Raw genomic sequence first — 18,994 nt, forward strand, 5'->3', positions numbered from 1 at the left:
CAGGGGCAATGGTTTCAGTTTCCAAAGAAATGTGTCCTTTTCCTGTTTTGTTCCCTTTTTTTGAGGGAGAAGATGAGGAGAAGAACCCTTTGCCCCTTTGGCTGTATTTTCTGTGGGACTTTGCCCACTCCTGGGATGGCCAGCAGCAGTGCCCACAAGGCACAAGGATCTGCCTTGGGACAGTGGGGTGCAGGACTGTGCCCACAGCACATCCCTGCAGGCAGCTTTTCCAGCATCACTGCCCTTTCCTGTCTTGACTATCTCTTATTACAAAATTAAAGCCATTCTAAGAATGTGATAGGGCTGCCAGGGAAGAAGATAAGAGAAAATAATGCAGGACTTGTCAGTTCTGTGTAACATCAAGAAATTTTCCTTCTCTAAATAAACCTGAAATGGAAACCTGAACTTATTCAGCTGTGAGTAGAGTGTATTAAAAAAAAAAAAAACCCCTCCTCTGTGATCAAAGCTCAATTAAGCTGCCTTGAAAATTATTCCAAATACACTTTTTTTCAGATAACAATAGACAATCCTTTTGACTGATTTGTTAAAAAAGGTAAAGGAAGAGCATAAAATTATTGCTTATCAGAGAGACAAGCAGCACCATTTAAAATAACATGAAATTGTATCCCATGAATTATTCAGAAGGGCTGATGTTACACTATCATTATTTCTGGCTTTCCTTTTTACTGCATTGCATTTTGTGTAAGTTGACTCCCACCCAATAAAAGAAGTGTGGGTTTTCTTAATTAATCAAACCTGATTTTTCTGATTATTTTTTTTCTAATTTAAAATTAATATATTTCAGGCAATGAGCTGTCTTCACGGTGTCATGCTAAAAAGGAAGATAGATTTTACTACCACTAGCAGGATCTAAAACATGCAGTGCAATAGTCACTTGCATACTGACTGGTGCTTCTCTACATGTCGTGCCAACTGCTGAGAAACCAAAGTGTGATCCCAGTTGTATTCTGGCATTAGCAGTTGTAAACTCCATCCTGTTCTGTGTGAATTAGGCTCACTGAATTTCACAGTTCTCTGATACACAGCCAGTGTGATTCAGTTTGCTGATTGAAGGTAGCAGTCTACACCTCTTGCAATTACCTCCTGATTTTGATTTTCCTTTTCCAACACAAAAATATGCAAGGCTACAAACTCATTCTTATGGAAGGTCCTAATGATCATAGCCCACTAGAAGAGCAACTCTTAAAATTAGTGGAAGCATTGACTAGACTAGCCAAAACTCACTTGTTTCATTGGTAGAGCTGTGTCACCAAGCAGATTGGTGTGGGCATTTTGTGTTTATGGCTATAAGTGACTTAAACCCCAGCTCATAACCATAGTCCATAAGATGTCAGCCAGTTCTCCAGATCCAGCTTATCTGCTGAGCAAACCTTCGTATTTTTGCTTGCTTACTCTCTCTTCTGTCAACATCTTTCTGAATTGTTTCTGTTGCAAGCTCTGTGGCTGCAGGCCTGGTGTTTTGGGAGGTCACATAGGGAAAACAGCTCTGTTTGCTTTCTGTGTGTAATAGTTCAGCTCAAGGCAAAATGACCATCCTTGAATATACTAACATTGACACAATTATCCTTAATTGTGGACAAAAAAGCTGGAAAAAAAATTATCTGGAGACATTTAAACATAAGGGGGAAAAAATGTAAAGGCCCTAGATTTGTTCTGCTTGCCCTCTTCACGATTTGGGGAATTCTGAGCAGTATTTTGCTGCTTGGAGGAGAAATCTTCTTACAAGCATTTCTCCACAGTGTAGAAAAGTTTACTTCCTCTGGCTGTCTACAGGTCTTCAGAGTTCATGAAGAGAAGCTGGCAATACTGAGATGTAATGTAGACTATCAAAAAGCAAATATCTAAAGTAGGCCAGATGAATCACCTCCTAGGAAAATTCCTCTCTTTTGACTATAAAGACATTCTACAGCAATTAGCTCAGCTATGGACATCTAAACTCCGGTTATCCAGAACAGCTGAAATGAATCTCTCTACTGGTGTCAGCAAACTGGAAATGGCTTATAATAAACCCAGTTTCTTTTCAACAGCTCAGCTATGACATGAAAGTCTGCACTATCACTGACAGACAAAAAATGAACATCGAGGTTCAAGGTTCCCCCTGCCTGGCTGTGAGAGGAGTTCCTGCCTCTAGACCCAGGATAGGCTCAGGCTTTCAGCAGAGCACCAGAAAAGATTGTTACCTCCCTGGCTCATTAGACTGAATCTGTGATCAAAGGCAATGTGCCATTTATGTGTACCTTTTTGTTTTATAATGCAACTAATTGATTGACAGGATTTGTCATGATAAAATGTAGTGAATTGCCTCCCTGCTCTCTCAGCTGTCCTCAACAACAGGGTGTTAGCCAGGACCCAGCCACTATGCTGACACAGCTTCCCAATTTCCCTTCCCTTGCTCCATTTCCTTTTCAAATTGAAAACTATTAGAAGTCTTTAGGCAAATAATAGAAACGTAATGCAGGTGCCTGTTATAAATCGTTCACTAGTTACTTTTAACCTAATGTCTCCTCAAACATTACTTTGCAGAAGGCAGCGAGGGTAGGAAATGCCTCATGAACTCTGATAATCAGTGGGTCAGGAGTTAAGGTCATAATAATGTAGCCCATTTCTCCTTGTTTGTCAAATAACCTGAATGCAGTTACATCCCTGGATCTTTCACCTGAGACTGACTCCCCTCAGTAAGAACATGAGTCTTGTGGGGAGCAATCCTTGTCCTGGGTCAAACCCTGCTGTAGGACCCTAAGTGGGGTAGGTGCAATAAGGCTGGTGGTGCCACTTACTGTTCCTGCTGGATTCTGCCCCTCACAAAGCCATAGCTTTCCTGGGCATGGCTTGAGGATGTGCACAGTCTGCATCTGCTGCATGTCTGAGGTTAAATTAATCAACGTTTATGAGGGAGCTCGACTTTCATTATTAGAAATGGCGTGAGAAATTTGAAGTATTCTGCAAGCAAAATAAAATTGGAAGTAAACATTAATAACTAGAGTTAGTAATTACTGGTTTTAATGCAAAATAGACAAATGTACAGAAGTGCCTATTAATTTTGAATCACTGAAGCAAATATCTAGGCTCCAGAGCTGGAAATGCTGCCTAAAATGCCAGCGTGATTAGTCAATGCTAAAATCTGCCTTCATCAGCTAGGCATCATGTCTTGTTCTCAGAGAAAAATTCCTCCCATGTTCATTGGCAATAATATCAAACATTACACAGGGGATAAACCTCCAACTCTGTGTATGTACCAAACAAGGGATGCAAGAGGAAACCTGTTAGCATGTATGCTCCTGAGCACAGCAGACAACTCTCAGGCTGTTGGAAGTATTTCTCATCATGCTGGGTGCCCTCACAGGCAGCATTGAACAGGGCTACGTTGGTCACAGATCACTTTCTCCATTTGGGTCCCCAGTGAGGTGTAAATATTTCAGAGCTAATGCATAAGTCATGTACACCTGGGTTTCCAAGTGCCACAGCAGTGAGACATAACTCCTGGGTATTTCTGAGCATAGAGGAGCATGGATTATTTTCTGACACTGCAAATGGAAAATACATGGAGATCTTTAATGTTTAACACTCGGACTGGTTCTGCAAATTCTTGGAAGCCTTTGCGTCCCGGCCCCAGGCAATATCTAAGTGATGTTCTGCAAACACGTGCACCTTGCCAGGACAGGCAAACACCCCAGGCTGTGTCCACCTCCTGGGGCCCCCTATCACTGGAAGCCAACATATGGAGTTAATTCACACCATCACGAACACCCCAAGCACACTGGCTATTGCTGTGCCGGTGGACATTGTGATAGCAAACAACATCAGAGGGATTCATTTTATTGCTGCATCTGACAGGTGTTGGGTGCCTTTCTGTTTCATTTGTGAATAAATCCAGACCTTACAGAAAATCCTGAATGCATTCATCTGCTTACCCTCATCTGGAAGGAGAAAAAGAGTTACATTTATTTGTGGATAAAATGATTGAAAAAATAAAAGACATCACAATGTGTACTGGGCTGACTTGGGGGGGGGGGGGCTGAGGAAGATGAGGATCTCAGAGAGCAGGAGGGCTTACCCAAGTGGTTTGCTCTGTATTTTCAGAGGCTGGTGCTTTGACTATGAGGTGAAGCAGGAGAGGAGGAGGCACACCAGGGGCATGCTAATGTTAGGAGAAGGAAGCAGTTGGTCTCACTGCCCTGAGAAGGAGCATTGACAGAGGTCCTCGGGGGCAGACAGAGAGGCTCACGGGTTTCTGTAGGAGGGAATTGCCTCTTGGTGTACTCCTGCAGTGCTGAGGTAAATAAGGCTCTATCTACAGTGGTAAATAAAAAAAAATAGAAAAAAAAAACCCCACCAAACTGATTCTTTTCGTAGACCTTCTAACCAAGGAAAATATTACATATTGTGGAGGAAAATATACACTGCTTTTTGAGATGCTGAGTGGAACTCAAACATCTCAGTGGCAGGCAGTGGCCCATGAAATGTTTGATGTTAGTCCATGTGAAAGACACTGTTAACTAGATGGACATGTCACTGTCTAAGATACCTATTATTTTTCTCATAAAAGCAGTGACCCTAAAGCAAAGTAATTTTAATGTACTGTCTATAAGCACTTTTCTTTGTAGGGAATGAGTAATTTTTCCACCTCAACTTTTTACCTAGTAATAAAACTGGAATAAACACGAAGGCTTTTCCTCCTTTCCATTTCTCCAGTGTGCTCCCATCTTCACTTCTTGGGTTTTCAAGATTTCCACTTCACTTTTTTCTCGCCAGTAAATACTCCAAACCACTTTTTTAGGACCACATCTATAGTAACAAACAGAGATTAAACTCTCAGCACAGGCATACAGTGACATGTACTTTGTCACTAGTACCTGTAACAACTTCTGTATGAGACTCTCACAACCAGGGGCTCAGATTAAATGAATTTTTCACAATACTTACACCTCTCCTACAAATGCCAAAATGCTGCAATGCCACATTACTACTAAACCTTTTGGATGACTGATGTAGCTTTTGTATTGATATAGGCATGAAAGGATTTTGATATCATTTTCAATTATATTCATTAAGCATAGAAACAGTGCTACAGTATGTCATCCACTACTAGTCTTAGTGCTGTGTGGAGATTATGAAGGGCTGTTGATGGTATTTACTAACTGGGAAATCATTGGCAGCACCAATCCTTTTGTTTAAAATGCTATTTCCTTCTCCATTCAGCTCTTTTGTCATTTAACATCAATAGATTTTATAAGAGAACATGGCCCCAAATATGCCAAGCCAAAAAAATCTCTGCAATTTTTCAGTTTTTCTGCTATTCAATAGACCTCATAAGAGGAAAAAAAATTTTGCTGACTCTATTAAATTATTCCTAAAGCTTTTCTAAAGCTAAAGTAATACTATAGAAACAGCATCACCACAGCCCACAGGAAGATTGTTTCCATTCCTCCTGTGGGTATTTGCAGTCTCAGACCTGTCTTTATCACTGACTTGTCACACTTTGAGGTCTTGATTCAGTTGCCTAAACATGGGCATGTGTTTTCACTGAGCCTCTTTATGGACTTCCATATGAGATGCATGGGAAGAACCTCCTGGACTTCCCAGACAGCAGGCAGAATTGGGCAGGACATCAAGGGCATCTCAGGTGACATTACCTGGGCACAGCCAGAGCAACACCAGCAGTCTGAGCCTCTGTGCTGTACTGTGGAGGTGTTTGCCTACACACAGCCATTGTGTCAAACACTCAGAGGCTACTTTGACACTTCTAGAGGAAGCACCTATCAGGCAAAAAAGTTCTTTTTCCCAAGAGCTGCTCCCTTGTTCTTTGGTATTCAGAGAGATGAGTCCTGAGATGTGCTTTTCAAAAGATAATTTCATTTTGGGTTCAGTTCATTCTAAATTCTACTTTGAAATTGTCCACAGGGCTGAATGAGCTATGTTTTAGAGTGAAACCCATGTGCTGTTGAAGTCTCCAAGCATTTTCAACTGACTCCAAATAAATTAGGATTTATTCTTAGAAAGTGTCTGTCTGGACCAAGTAGGGGACATCTTTCAATTGCCATCAACATGTGGGGAGGTAACAGATGAACAAAGTGGTCTTGGTAATAAATGCTCCAGCCCTAAGACCACACTGAAAAGAGCACTGATATAGCTGCTCTTGGAGAAGCTAAAAGGAAACCGGACTGAAAGTCAAATCTATTGGGGTATTTTCTTCATGATTTTTAAAGAGCAGCCCCAGAAGCGTTACTTCCATTTTATTTAGTACTTAAAGCACAACAGCAATGAAACCTAACATTACAGGGGGTATGTGTTTCCCACCAGAAAATGTCTTCAACAGCTCATAAAAACCTGGCCATTTATCAGCACTGCAGGAGATCTTTATTACTTCCCTACAGCATATGCTCTGCTATGATGTAGTTATTGATTTAACAAGTAAACTTCATGGTAAGCTTTTATCTTGGAATTAGCAGCAAGACTGAAATATAGACCTTATTATTCTAATAACACAAAGATGTGAGATTCCTGCATATTCCAAAGGCCATATCATCACCTTACCAAGCATCCCATTAGAGCTGTCTGGCTGCCACATCAAAGCATGTGCTTTGAGGACTTTTAACAATCATGACATCATACTCACCCCCAGCAATTTCACAGCACTTTTGTTTTTCTTCCTACAGGTTTGGACATCAGGCAAGCTCAGGTTATTGTGCTGTCATCGGGTACCAAATGTATAAATGGGGAATACATAAATGACCAAGGGCTTGCGGTCAACGACTGCCATGCAGAAATTGTGGCAAGAAGGGCATTTGTTCACTTCCTCTACTCACAGCTGGAGCTACACTTAAGGTAACTGAATTCTGTTGATTTTTGGAGGCTGTTATATGACCTTCAGTGGAACAGATCCATCTTCCAGACAACTGAACTATTTGTTTCTTTATGTCATTTTTTTCTGAGTCTTTCGGTGACGAAGGAACAATAAACTGCACAAAAAAAAAAAAAAAAAATTGAGAGTTAGGTAGTCTAAAGTGTTTGGCCATGAGCTGCTTTACTTCAGCTGATTCTCTTTCAGGAACGATTAGATATGACTCATAAAGCTGGGCTTTATGAAGCCTGATGATTTTGTACAAATCTTTACGTGCAGGCTTATTAGTATCATTCACTGACCAGAGACTTGAAGGGAGTCATTTTGCTTAATGCAGCCATTTTCCTGTCTTCCTTGTTGCTGCTGAAAGATCTCAAAGAAGTGATTTATTGATCATTAATATCTTCATTGACTCACTAGAGAACCAATGAGTGTTAACAGCACAGTAAACTTTGTGCCAAAGTGTAAGATGCTATCACTCACTCCTTCTTTATGATGTTTTAAAATGTTATAGCATGTAGAATAATTACAGTAGAATTATTGTTCCTGTCTTCAGCCAAATCCACCTTGTTACCTTTTAACTGGTTAATGGTTCATAGGCTGCCTGGAAGATGGCAATAAGTGGGGTACCTCAGAATTCTGTCTTGTCTCTGATCACGTCTGTCAGCAATCTGGAAGGTGTTACCTAGTGCTTGGTTATAAGCTTTGCAGAGAACACCAAAATGTGGGAAGGACCAGTCCCTATGCTTGAGGGCTGGTCTGTCATCCCAGCGGGCTGGACCAGCAGGAACTTTGACAGAAAACTTAGCAAGGGCAAATGCAACCAAGGAGGAAAGAATGATCTTCCTTCTTTCCACCAAGGAGGAAAGAAATACAGGCTGGGGAGCAGCTCTGCTGAAAAGGGATGAGGTTTGTAGGCAGACAGGACACAGGACTTTAGCTAGTGGTGTGTCTAACAGCAGAGAGGGTCAGCAGGATCCTGGGAAATATGAGTCTGTCAAGGGATGTGTGCATCCACCACTAATCAGCACTCATTACACCACATCTACATGACTTTGTGCAGTTTTGGGTGCCCCAAGAGAAACACATCAACCATCTGACACAGGCTCAGCAGAGGCTACCCAGAGTCTCAGGGGCCAGAACACTTGGGCAGTGTGGAAGTGCTGACAGATCTGGACCTGGTCAGGCTGCAGGTGGGATGGCAGGGCCAGCAAAGGGTGTCAGCAACACAGTGGAGCTGACTTCTTTACCAAGGTGTGCAGTGGGAGGAGGCACACCCTGAAACAAGAGAAGCTCAGTCTGGGTATGAGGACTAATTTTCCCCATGGGGACAGGTCACTCAGAAGGGTTGCGCAGTCTCCCTCCTGTCTTGAACATTTTCAAAATCTGAGTGCACAGAACCTTGATCAATCTGTCAAACTACTTTGAGAAAGAGGTTGGGATAGAGATTTAAGGTCCTTACCAGCCTGAATTGTCCTATGGTGTGAAAATTGAGCAGAAGTGAAGCTGAAGTGGCACTTATTATATAGAAGGAACCAAGAAATGAAGGAAAACAAACTCTTTCTCTATAGATCATTCTTCTGCCCTCCATTCTTGAGTGCATTTTCATGTAACTTTTTCTGAAGGCCGTTAAACTCAGTGCAAAAACTTCCTTTGACTTCAGGTTTTGCATCAGGATTGTGTGTTCTTGTAATAACCTGTGCTACTGTTGCACCTCAGCAACAATAACAGGAATAATGGCTATTTTCACTTCAGGCTGGAGTTGGAGACAAGAGAGTATATTGAGTACATGGGTTTGGCTAACAAAGGGGGACAAGAACATTGAAGGGTTAATCAAAAACAATATTCTCTCTATTTCATTCTGAATTGCTTTCAAGTTTACATTAAATTATTATGTTTTCAGCAGTGTAGCAGCCCTCCATGGTGCTACGGTCTCTTGGGAAACAAGTGCTAACACTGTATCTTAAACTGTTGTATTGATCCACCTCCCTAACATGATCAGTCATATTATTTTTTTATTTGGATCAATGTTAACAGCCTTTTGTTAAGAGAATCCTCAGTGCAGCACGAGCTCTTTTCACAATAAGTTCAAATCACTCTCTGTTCAGCCAAGACCAGGCACCACCACTTGCCTGACCAGCACACACCATAAAAATCTCAGCCAAAATTGTCAAGGCTAAGCACCTGTGAATGACAGAGTTGGAGTTATTATCAAATCCAATTCTGGTTCCTTAAAGTCCATGGGGAAACAAACAGTGTGACATGATATATTCTTCTATTTTAATTTACACAGTTTTCTGGGATCATTGGGAGCTTTGTCATATGGTGACAAAAGGGGGGAGTTCAAAATGAAATAAAAAATGCATTTTCTGCACACTGAAATCATATTTACTCCTTTTTCTCTGGAAAAAGAGACATCTCCTTTTCACAGAGAAAACACATGATGCTGCCACATAGCTGTAAGGACAGAATTTTTAGGACAGACATGGTAAATCAGCTCCACTGGCACTACCTGTGCACCATCTCCTCAGGCTTGGGGGAAACACAAAGTTATTGTAATGTGCTTGCATTATCCTAGCCCAAATTAAACTCCTCTCCCAGGCTAGGAAACTGTTGTACAAAGTCATAAATGAACTGAAACCAAACAGATGGTTTTCTTTTGAGAGCATTGTTTTTGACTCAAAGAACTTAAATTTTCCATCATTCGCTATGGAACAGGCAAGTTTGTTCTGTGGAGAGTATTTCCTATTGTCCACATACCTTCCTCCCACCAAGCCACCTGCTGAGAGTGGTCTCTGCAGCTGAACTTCAAACTTCAGGAACTTCCAGTGCAAGAAATATTTTTCTTTGTGATGCTGTCTTTGAAAATGAACCTCTTTTCCAGAATTTACAAAGACTACCATTGATCTCAGTGAAAGCAAAACACATACTTGGCGGAGTGTAGCATGAAGGCTCCTAAGAGCAAGGGCCAGGATATGAAACTAATGGCCAGGAGAGAGGGGTTCACTGAAATGAATTTACTTGTTGGAAGTTATGTGCTACCTAGATCCCCAAAGCTCCTTTCATCAGCAGTGGAGAGAAATGGGCATCTCTGAGGTGGAATTCAGCAGGTTCTGTTCAGGTATCTGTTGGGGGTGAGATGAACTGCCATGTACTGGGGAAAATTTTTTTCCATTTCTCTAAAGAGAGAATACAGCAACTTCTTCACATATTTAAGCTGCAGAACAATGCCATCCACAAGCCAATCCTGCAGCAATATGCAAATTGCTTTTTCCCCCCTTCTCTTCTTATTGCTAAATGTTAGAGGTGTGATGTTCCTGACTCTTCTTGGAAAAGAGCTCCAGAATGGGAACTTTATCCTCTCTAAGAAGCAAGAGTGACAAATACTTCAAAAGGAAACTTTCTTTCAACAATTCATTGTCTAGAGCTTGAGTTAAATAAAAGCTAAAAGCACAACTAAAACCTGTCAGCTGCTAACCAGTCTGATTAAAACCCTTAGCCCTCCCAGATTTCATTTTTATGACAACCATAATCCTCCAGTTCTCCAGACTTTCACGAAAGAGATGAGAAGTAGGACGTGAATTTTCTGATGTTCAAAAGAAGGACAAGAAAGACCTTTTGAGAAGCTTTTTCTAAGAATCCCCAGCAAAAAGCACACAAATATGATAGTCTGATTCTCTGGCAGTGGTAGTAGGAAAACTGACATCATTTTCACTGGGGTTATTTATACCAACTGGCCAATTGGGAAGAAAATAAAATACAATTCTTCTTTTTTAAAGAGAAATAAAATTAATAGAGTATCCTTAAAATAAATCAGCACCATAGCAGGCTTGCTGCTGTAGTGCACCCTTCAGGTGCCAGGGAGATGATTTTACCAGAAGGTAAGCTCTTTCAGCAAGTCAGATGCAAACCACTGTTTATTTTACACATGAAAGGCAAGGAATAGTCTTAATCCAGTCCAGTTAAGTTATTTTTTCCAGGAAAATCAGCTGCTTGTTACACATCTACTAAGCCTGCTGTTAGTTTCTCTAGGATCCTCTCTTACAGTATGTAGTACTAGAAAATACATACCTTTATATGCTAAAAACAGCTCCTCTGCTTGTCAGACTTGGTTTCCTCAAAATGCTTAATATATATTAAACTGTAGGCATGTGCGTAAGTATCTTCTTGAAGTCAGCTCAAAACATGGGCATGTGTTACAGTGAATAATGAACTTAAGCAAAAGACTAGAATGTAGCACATTCTGAAATGTTCCTCTTAAATGAGCCTCAAATCCCAACTCCCACAGAAATTCATAACAGGCAAAGGTTTTGGATGAATTCTGCTCTTTTAGCCACTGCCAGCACGCAGAAATGACACTTTAATGACACCCCCTGAATGAATGGGATCTGTGGACTCCTCTCTCCATTGCTTTGTGCAGGGTGTGTATGGCTGTGCAAAGGACATTGTAAAGAACAGCTACTGCAAAGTCATCTTCCCTCTCACAGTTCAAAACGCCTGTCCCAGAGGCAAGGCACAAGGGTACTGGTGCTAGAGGTGACTTTGCATAAGTGCATCTCATGCTTTACCTGGACCATTTTTGCAAGATCTCTGGGTCTCCCTGGGTTTTGAAATACACCAAACATCCCATGCACAAGAATCTTTATTAAGCCATGTCAGGTGGTGTTGCAACCCAAACTCTTTCCAAACAATGCTCACTGAGTTTTGTTATGAAGCCTTCAGCCACAGTGCAGGAATGAAGCTCGGTTCAGATGAGTTCAGATCCTAAAAAACCATCCCAAAGGCAGGTCAGGACCCTATGTGATATGAAGAACCTCAGCCCACTGGAGGAGAGGGTCAAGCTGCCTTGCCCTCCAGCCCTGCCAACTATTTTTAGGGTAGCTGTCTATTACCCAAACTGGCAGCCACACTGGCCACAGACCCTTGTTGGTGCTCATGAAGAGGTAAAAGAGCAAGGTTAATCAGTGAAAAACAATGACCAGTGAAAACAGGATGGAAGCTGAACTCCTGAAATCCAGCCCAAAGCATGATTGCTCCAACCCTACATAGCAACTGTCTCCAAGTACTATTAGCTGCCCCCCCACACACTCTGGTGAGATTTAATGTAATAATAGCAGGCATTTGGACTGCACAGCTTTGTGTTCTCCCAGCTGATTTTGCAGTGAATTATTTAAAACTACCTGCAATTGCTCTAAAGTCCAAGCAGCAGGACTTACAGAGATTTTATTATTTCAGAGGCTTGTATCAGGGCGATAATATAATTAGTGCAGTTGGGAAATTCCACCACAGCCAGCAGAAAATGAAGGAGCTGCATGTGGCAGCCCCAGCTCAGCAGTCAGTGTGCCTCCCTGTCCCTGACAGGCGAGGTAATGTGCCTGTAAATTCCTCCTGACAGCAAACGCATCCTGGCATCAAAAAATGACAAAACACCCAAACCATGGAAGAGTGACAGCCAAACAGCTTCAATAGCACAGAGGCTGCACTGGGAGAAAACAGGCAGAGGCAGCTTGGATGAAAGCCAAGGACTCGCTCAAAGGCTGAGTAAAAAGCACCCCTGCTTGCTCTATCAGGAGGCAGAGAGACAGGCAGAAATGGCCTTGGTTAATGGGCTGTCCTGTAGTGAATTAAACGGGTGGGATTCCACCTTATTAACAGCATCCCAGGAAAATCATTACCTGCAGGTGCTGTTCTGTTCAGAGATATTCCTCCAAAAAAGACCCTTGAGTTTTTGAGGGAAGGACCAGGCCAGCAGAGGGAAAGGAGTCTCATCATAATTTCACCAATCACATTTTCACCTTCAAAATTATAAATACACATATTAGAGGCAGCTGTCTGTCAGAGAAATCACCCATGTCTTCTCAAATGTAACTCATTGGAGGAACTGCACAGCAGCAGAGCCTTAATGCTGTGCTGTTGCTGCAAACGGCAGCACTGGGAGGGTTTGGCCTCCCGGGCAGCTGTTGCTAATGGAACTTGTGCACTGCATCCCCATCTAGCTGCTGAACCACTGCAAAGATAAAAGCTCCATCTCAAAAAGCTTCATCTCAATAAGCATCTTTTTCAACTCAGCTTAGAAAAGCCTGCACAAGTTTTGCCCACCCTTCTTAAGATGGCTTCTCATTGCCAAAAATGCCAAGTGACCAAGAGGACCCTGCCACCACTTGTAGGTGGCTCTGGTTGAATGAGGGGAAAGAGCAACACCTGGGGAGCAGGGGCGGGCTGGCAGTGGTCATAAAATTTGGGTGCCTCGTTAGAGGTCCTTTTCAGTGGAGCACATGAACACACATCTGAGCTGTGGTGATTGATGTTAATGGGATTCTAACCTGTGCCTAGGCACTGTGATCAGCAGAGCTGATGTGTTCACATGACAGCCTAAGAGAACTCGTTTTTTCATGCATCAGAACCACTTTAAAATCAGTGTGTTTATGCATCCGTGCATGTGAGGAAGGAGAGTTATCCTTCAAAAATCCACATTTTATCATTAGAATATATCTTAGGTAAGCAAGCCAAAAGCCCTTTGTCAGTTTTGACCTCCTTCACACGTTTCTTCACAGAAGAAGCTTATTGTTTTTCCCTTGTTGTCACTAGGCAAAATATACGATGCCGGGTGCTAATAAAAACAAACAAACAAGCAGAAGGAGAAAAGGAGAGAGAGAGAGCAGAGAAATGTTTCTGATTGGCATGTAACAAATGACCTGGAACCTCTTTTGTGATCATAGCAAACGGCGGGAAGACTGGGAGCGATCAATCTTCGTGCGGTTAAAAGAAGGAGGCTACAGGCTGCGGGAGAACATCCTGTTCCACCTGTACGTCAGCACCTCCCCCTGCGGAGACGCGCGCCTCCACTCCCCCTACGAGATCACCACCGACTGTAAGGAAACACCTCCCCTCTCCTTTTCCTCCTGTGTGTGCGGTTTGTCTCTTTTCGTTTGTTTGTTTGTTTGTTTGTTTGTTTGTTAAGATCCTTCTTGCTCTGTTTCTTTGTTTCGTTTGAGAGCAAAAACACTACAGGCTTTAGGGAGTGTGTGTCTGTGTGTGCAACGGGTGCTTGGTCCCGAGTGCTGGGGGAAGGTGTGCAGGGAAAATCAGAGCTGGGAAAGGCAGCTCCCCACACCTGGGGCTCCGTGGCTCTGCTGTGGAATACCTCCCTACCTTTGCTGCTTGATACATACAACCCTAAAAGCAAATAAGTGTTTTGGAAAGCATGCCCATGATCAAAGAGATCCTTGAAGCCAGGGCCAGAGGCTGGACCAGAGGATCAGGGGTCTAACTGGAGATGCATAGACTCTTCTCAGGGTTCACAAAGTACGTATGGGTTGAAGGGTTGCATTTTCACTAAAATTTTCACTCCAAGAGCAGCTAGAGTCTGAAGTAGAACATTGATATGATATATGATACAGCACATTTGTAGTGTTGGTTGTTCATCAGACTCTCTCCAATTATCTCCTGCACTTGTGGCAAATAATGGCAAGACCCTTATGGAAGGGATCCTTCCAAAGCCATCCTGCCTATGTCACATATACACACGCATGGTCTCTACAGGGGGAGTGGGTTTGTTGGAGTCCACCAGGTCAGCCTCAGAGTCCCTGGAACTATACCTATGGCATTCAAGGAAACACGTGATTTTCCAGGGATTTCTTCTCCAGAGGGGATCCTGCAAATGAGATAAATCAGGTGTTGAGCCAGTGTGTGCCACCAACAGACCTGCAGAGCTGGTTGTCCATGATGACAAATCCCATCTGCACCATCACATCATCACTCCCCAAACATACATGCTTAGTCCTTTCCCTGCCATGGCAGAGGCACATCCTTGCTGCTTTCCCACTGCACCAGCTTTGTGCCTGCCTAACCACATGGAATGCCCCCAGCAAGGGGCAGGGGATCCAGAGATGTGTGGCCTGTTATCACATGCATGTCACCCCATGGTCCAATGTACAAGGCACACGCTGCTTTCTTATCTCTGCCCCAGCTACTGCTCCTCATACATGTATTTTACAGTGTTGCAAAGCCCGTAGTGCTGGCTGCCAAATGTACACATATTGAGAAATATTCCTTGCCCTGACTACCTTGAATGGGAGGCAGGCAAGACAAAAGAATGGATGGAGGAGGAAGCAAAGACATGGGATTGTAAAATTAATCATCTAAGGTCACACAACGACTTCACTTCCTCACAGGCAAATCCATCAGATGGTAGTTTCACTCCTTTGTGCTTTCTTATTTGTGTAAGTTATTTATTAATGATTAGGTATTATTCTGCCCAGACTAGAATATTTTTTCACATGTGAAACAGCAGCTTGCTGGGGCAAGAAAGCAGAATGCACCTATTCAGGAAGGAAATTTAGTCCTTGCCTGACATTGTGTCAGCAGGGTTTATAAAATGAACCAAAGTAAGTAAATGGCTAAAACTCAAAATCAGATCAACGAGTTCCTGACATTAACAAAATGAAAAGACATAGCATCATATGAAATAAAAATTAAAAATAAAAAAGGGATTGCTCATGAGTAACGAAAGACAATTGTTATCTTTGGCCTCCCATTGTATAGGTGTATCAAGAAATATCTAAAAAGGCCTTATGTTTGGTTAAAGGCACTCATGTTTTCCAGAAGGTGGGTTTCCTGGGGCACTCCTTAGCTGACATCACAATCAGAAGCACCAAAATCTGTAATTACTTTTTAAATGTGGTCTATTCTCAAGTGCAACCAGAAGCTGTCCAGGCTGGATCCTGCTCTTCTTGGCATGAGGAAGTCAGTGTTTTGGGCAGCTGACAGCCCGTGCTGCCCGATTATTTGCAGCTGAACCCAGCCCTGGAGGTGAACCCTGCTTGGCTCATGGATTTCTTCAAAGACCAGATAAATCTCCCAGCTAATGAGGGAATGCTTCTGTAGATAACAAGATATACAAGCCACTGCATTTAAAAATATATAATCATGCAGTACATGACACAGACAGTAAACTTGTAGATAATCATGAAAGTAATTTTCCTGTTGGGTATTACACCAGTTATTCTCCCAAGCAGAACCTGAGGCAGAAAAGGTCTGTGTGGTTTAGCCAAGGTTACACAGTGATTCAGTAGCAGGACCTGAAGAGATGCTACACCTGGCTCGCAATTCACTCTTTTAAACAGATCCCTCTACCTTTGTCCTGTGCTCTTAAAATAATTTAGCACTGTGTAGAAAGCCATGTTGCCAAAAGCTGTCCTTCAGTGAGATAAGCGTTTCCTTTCAGCTCACGTTATCCCAGAGACATCTGGGAAGATAAGTATTTTATAATGTTTATCATTCAGATCTTCTCTTTCCTCTTTTTTTTTTTTCCTAAAGAAATAACCTTTCTTTCATCCTGTAATGACAAGAAACTCCAGATGAATGCTGTTTCATTTCTTAAACAACAAAGAAACCTCTCCTAGAGCTAGCACAAGCCATCAAACGTTACTGATTATTCTCCAAAGATGCATTAACATTTAAAAACGATGTCTCACCATGTGGTTCCTGGTTTTGAGAAGGAATATGATAAGCCTTTATCAATATAGGGAGTGAGTAAAATACACTTCTCAAATCTCCTTCCAAAAATTTCCTATTATCCACCGTGTCTTTCCAGCACCCTCAGGGAGGCCTCACATTTCCTTCTTATGAGCTTTGTTCTGGTAAGGGCGGATGTAAGCTGGCTTACTTCTTACTGGATAGAGCAGAGTACTAAGTTTGTGACAAGTGTAAAAGTCTGACAGCTGCAATGCAGAGGAGAGGTCCAGAGAGCCCACACCCATGCCAGCTTCATGCAGGAAAGTAAGAGATTAGGAACAAAGATATAAAATCATAATTTAATTTGAAGAAATGGCCTTCTTGAATTAGAGGCAAGCTGACTTGTTTGTTGATAACATCCTTAGGCAGCCCTAAAAGATAGACAAAATCCAGTTGGAGCAGGCTGCTTTGAGCAAGGGAGGGGTTTTCTAACTATTTTTTGGTGCCTGTAGGTCAAGAGTTTGGGCAAGTTTACAGGAAGTGAATGAAGTCAGAGCTTTGGAAGAAGGTAGAATCTGAGAGAGTAGAGGGAGAGGCAAGAGCAGCTGAGAGCAGGAGAGGAGACCAGCCAAGGTCAGTGGTGTTGCAGGAATATGAGACTGGGAAATGCCACAGGGGTTTCAGATGCTTTTTATGGGTTTGTCCTGGCTCAATGTCTCCCAAGACCCTTTCCATCCTTTTTTCAAGGTCAGCCTCAAGGTTGTAGCACAGCTATATGACAAAAAGGCAGCATATTCCCAGTGTACTCACAACTCTAATTGCTCCTTCACAGATGCAGCTTCTTCCCCTCCTTCAGTTCAGTGCTGCAGGTCAGGGAGCCTGGGACACCTCCCTTTCTGGTGCCTTCTCCCTTCATGTACATCTGAGCCAGGGATGCCTGGATTTCTGAGTTCTCCCAAGGGCAGTATCACAGGATCAAGTTAGCATGGGTTTCCTGCAGGGCCTAAGGGGGCTGCTGTTCCCCACTATGGCACACGCACTCTAGCTCCTGAGGCGGAGCCCTGGGGGCAGCTCACCCTCTAGTATTTGTTGCATATTTTGCCCTTTCTCCTAAATCTAGGGCAAACCACAGAACAATCAAGCCCTTGATTTGCTAGAGCACCATCCTAGCTAATTTAGTGCTTCTTGACTCATTGGCTTTTTTTTTTTCTTTTTTAAAGTCTCTTGAAAAGCAAAATGAGTTGCTTGAAAATTTGAGCAAAAAAAGTCCTCTACTTCCCCACTCCTCCTTCCCTGGCAGTACTTTACCTCATTGTCCATCTTTTTTCTAGAGATGTGCTCTCTCTTTTTCACTACATGGATCACCAAAGAGACAAACAGAATCTGCCCCAGGGCTTGTGTCAGTTCTTCTCCCCTGAGCTGCTTTTCTATCTCTCACTAACATGCTGTATTGCCTTGTGCCATTGACTCCTTGATAGCCCAGCTCCTGTTTTATCCCACACTTCCTTTAGGTCTGAAACACACCATTGCATCTGCTCCACATGGGGTTTTTCTCCTGCTTGTCTATTAACCTACAGCTGTGCTGAAGCTCTCATGCACACACATTTGACAGAATTCTCATCTAAGCAGGACCCGCTTGCAACCACGTGAGCCAGATCATTGCCTTGGTAGGTGATGTGATGAGGAGAAGATGTGCACTGCAGTTTGCAGAGAGTTGGGGAACTGAAGAGTACCCAGGAAGACACATTTGTGCTCTCTACATCAAGTATGCTTTCACTGGGCAGACCTGTGCTTTCCCTGCTTCTGATTCTGGATGCTGGATTTTACATTCCACTCTCAGAAAAAAAAAAAAAAAAACACTCTGTTGACCCCCAAAACCAGGGTTGCTGTGAAGGAGTGCCCTGCTCACACCAGGAACTCAGCACTCCGTGTTCAGATGGGGCTGACCCAGATTGCCTCATCCCCAAAGCAGATCCCTGAAAGTCATGTCCTGAGCAGACTGGCTGGAGAAGGCCAGATTCACACAGAGACCCTCTAAGGAGTCTGATGATCTCCTAAAACTTTTGTGAAAGTCTCAGCCCCAGAGTTCAGCCCTCAGTGTCCTGCAGGGAGTTATCAGGATGGAAATACAATGAGGATGCTCATGGCAGTAACTGGGTTACAATCATTCCCAAAATCATTTGGTTTGGTGAACATTTCTGGATACTCAAGGGGAAGAAATCTCTGCCTTCCTTTTGTCAATCCCATGTTTGGTTAAATGGACAAATTTTGTTCTTGTAAGTAGATGGTAAGAGTGCTTCAAGAAGAACCATCTAAGTAACTCAGTGATCTGGAAAAGAAATTAGATATCTGGAACTAGAAGAAAATTCAGGTTCTAACAAAGTGACCGACCTTCCCAGTACAAAAATTGAGGATAACCATAGGTCATCCCTTGGACACTATTTTTTTGTTTCCATTGCACAAGTGCTCCCATGTATCACATCTCTGTCACAGCTGCTGGCCTGATGCAGCTTAGGAAACCAGCTTGGAAATTTGTAGCTATTTGGTGCATGGAGCAGCTTCCTCCTAGGCCATATAGTTGATTCCATGCTGATAAATGGCCCAGCTGTGGAACTGGGATGAAGGTGCATTATTTTCTTATTTTTCATATGACTGAGCAGAACAATACCTTGGGGG

General features: G+C 42.7%; 1 protein-coding gene across 1 annotated transcript in view; it reads left to right on the forward strand.

The window, feature by feature from the left end:
- The window catches only part of ADARB2 (adenosine deaminase RNA specific B2 (inactive)), a 305,396-nt gene that overhangs the window by 254,372 nt on the left and 32,030 nt on the right, over positions 1 to 18,994 (forward strand). Inside the window, exons 5-6 of the mRNA XM_066200443.1 lie at positions 6,678 to 6,846; positions 13,582 to 13,733. Of these exons, the coding sequence (XP_066056540.1) occupies positions 6,678 to 6,846; positions 13,582 to 13,733 (321 nt within the window). The remainder of the gene's footprint in view (positions 1 to 6,677; positions 6,847 to 13,581; positions 13,734 to 18,994) is intronic.

Source organism: Chamaea fasciata, unplaced genomic scaffold, assembly GCF_029207755.1.
Source record: "Chamaea fasciata isolate MVZ Bird 193981 ecotype frontalis unplaced genomic scaffold, bChaFas1.0.hap1 SCAF_1, whole genome shotgun sequence".
NCBI lineage: Eukaryota > Metazoa > Chordata > Aves > Passeriformes > Sylviidae > Chamaea > Chamaea fasciata.